Source organism: Rattus rattus, chromosome 9 (assembly GCF_011064425.1).
Source record: "Rattus rattus isolate New Zealand chromosome 9, Rrattus_CSIRO_v1, whole genome shotgun sequence".
Classification (NCBI taxonomy): domain Eukaryota; kingdom Metazoa; phylum Chordata; class Mammalia; order Rodentia; family Muridae; genus Rattus; species Rattus rattus.
In genome coordinates this window covers 54,652,014-54,654,840 of record NC_046162.1, presented here as the reverse complement: position 1 = coordinate 54,654,840, position 2,827 = coordinate 54,652,014, and the positions used below count along the sequence as shown (strand labels likewise).

The following is a 2,827-nucleotide window of genomic DNA, read 5'->3' as shown; positions in this document are numbered from 1 at the left end:
AATGGATGTGTCAAAACTGAGATGCCCATCAACAAGCAAATGGATAAAAAAGTATGGCAGGAGGAAATTGCCATGTGATCCCACACCAACAATATTTATAAAAGCCAAAGATAGAAGAGGAGAGAACAGACCATTGGATTATGGCAGCTGTAGTTAGATGAACTAGGAAGATAGCAATCAGTTAGTGTGAAACTTCAGTTATGCCAGATAAAAACCATTCATGGGTCTGGTGTTCAACACTGTTTATAGTGTCACTGATACAAGGGCACCAAATGGAACATTTAAAAATCTATTGGTTGTGTGGATTTTATTATGTGGTTTACCAAAAATACAATGATAGACAAAATGGAATGAATGATAGCACAGAGTTTATTAAAATTGCATGCTTCTAGGTACACAACTCATAAGTGAGCAGAAAGAAGAAAATGGTACACAAAAAATCTAGGGTGACTAAGAAGAAAATACAGTTGAGAAGATAACAAGTTAGATTAAGTTATTCTTAGGGGGGAAGTGGAAGGTGTAGAGATCCTGGCTCAGAACTTAAGCTGATACAAGATCTTCACACCAGCCACAAGATAGCACAAGATCCACAATCTTTGGAGATGAGAGGGTGAGGGTGAGGGTGAGGGTGAGGGTGAGGGTGAGGGTGAGAGAGTCCATCCTTCCTCAATTCATTTCATCTCCTAAGAAAGACTTTGTCAGGTCTCCTGGTGATAACATGAAGTTGGCCAGGCAACACTTAAGAGGTGGTTTTGTGCCCACATGGTGTGGCGGCTGCTGCTGGTGGCTCCTTTGGGAACTGGTCATCATCCTCAGGTGGGCACACACAGCAGGGCTGGCAGCAGGGTGTGCTGCAGCCAAGGACCACACAGGTGGGTTTAATCGAGGTGGTCTTGCAGCAGCTGGTTTCACAGCAAGTTGGTAGGCAGCAAAGCTGGAAGCAGGTGGGCTGGCAGCAGGTGGGTACACAGCAGGTGGGCACGCAGCAGCTGGGCACGCAGCAGCTGGGCTTGCAGCAGGGTGTGCTGCAGCAGATGCTCACACAGTTTGGTTTGCAACATTTGCTGTCACAGCAGGCAGTGTCACAGCAGGCTGGTGGGCAGCACAGCTGGGAAGAGCTGTTGACAGTTTTGGTGCTGTGGCAGCAGACAGACTTGCAGCAGCAGGGAATGCTGCAGCAAGTCGGGGCGCAGCAAGGCTGGCAGCAGATGAGCACAGGGCAGCTGGATTCAGAGCTGGATTCAGAGCTGCTGGTCCTGCAGCAGGTGGTCTTGCAGCAGCTTGGCTGACAGGTGTGGGTCATGTTGTCAGGAGTGGAGGGTGATAGTCTGTTCCCAGGTGAGGCTTCTACAATGTAGCAAGTTCTTCTAGTCAGGGCCTTTTATACAACAGGCCTCCAAGGTTTGGACCAATCAGAAGGACTTGTTTATAATTTTCCATATTTAATTTGTGTTCATCAAGGAAGAATTTCTCACCCAATGCTCTGAATCATTTGAAAGCATCCATTACTTATCTGGTGATAACATGCTTAAAGTTTTTCCAAGAAATTAGGGGTTCATCCTGCCCACTTTGTTGTAACTCTGATAATCAGCTGGGCCTTTGATAGTTTTCTGACTGACTGTATGAGAAAGTCAAGATTATCTTGTTCTTGCAACTTTCTCCTAGTATCCACACTTAGAAGTATAAATGTCTCTGCACAGGAGTGTGCTGTATTCACAATCATGGGCTCAAGGCCTATTTCTCTGTCTATTTGCCCACAGAGTCCAATTCCAAACTGTCTCTGGTATCAATATCTTCATAAATTCTTGTACCTGTGTGTCTGTGGCTCATTGAAAGTGCCGTGTGCTGGTGGTGTCTGGAATAATGTTCCAAAGCAGAGTACAACCAGGTGGGGATAAAAAAAAAACGAACCCATTGAGAATAAGATGGCATCAGCGAGCGATGTGTGGTTGACATCAGCCTTGCTGCCTGTCCTGGGCAGGAAGACCTTTTTACCTTCAGATCCAGACAAATGAGGGTGTGCAGGGTTCTCCAGTGCACAATGGCTGACTGCAGTGTCAGCAATCTCAGACTGGCGATCCTCCCTGACGTTCCTTCCCTGTGCCTGGCTTTCTCTGTCTAATCCCATCTCTCTGTCTGATCTTTTTCCTTCTGTTTTTTATTTCTTTTCTTTCTATTCAATGGAAAAATTACGATTATTTGATATGTACCTAACTTATTACCCATTTTATCCATAAGGACTAATACGTGCTCTCCTCTTTTTCTACTATTCATATTAAAAAGTGTAGATTATTAATTTCTTACTTGAGAGAATAAAGAGCGAACACAGCCATACCAGTATGAAAGTAATGGAAATTAATCCAGTTCCTACCAACCATTTCCTGTTGCCCATCCCTGAAGGTTGTTTCTTACTGCCATCCAGGGTCTGTCTTGAACACTTGACATCACTTCTAACCTCTTTGCAAACCAAACTAAGTCTGTGTCTTTGTGTGTAGGTGACAGTCTTCACCCTCATGACCTTATGAGCTGTTTACAGTTTGGAATTATACGGAAGCGCCCTGCTACAAACATTACTGTTTTAAACACTATTCCAGAGTACACAGAACTGGGTACTTGGAAACTTGCTTCTCATGAGATATTTGTACATTCCTTTGCAAGAGCCTAACCCCTTTTCACTAGGTTTATTCTCGGATATTTTCTTTTTTAATTATACTACATGTGTTTTAGTTTAAAACATTTTCATTTCTTATGACGTAGAGAAAATGGTCAGTTTGTACTAGCATGCATTGATTCTACAAAATAGTGCATTTGATCACATTTTCCTTTA

At 43.6% G+C, this 2,827-nt stretch overlaps 1 protein-coding gene across 1 annotated transcript; it reads right to left on the bottom strand.

Moving 5' to 3' along the window:
- Positions 1-739: 739 nt before the first annotated feature.
- Positions 740-1,303, bottom strand: LOC116908614 (keratin-associated protein 4-7-like). Its single transcript, XM_032911846.1, has one exon. The coding sequence runs from the start codon at positions 1,301-1,303 to the stop codon at positions 740-742; it is 564 nt and encodes a 187-aa protein (XP_032767737.1).
- Between the last annotated feature and the right edge of the window lie 1,524 nt (positions 1,304-2,827).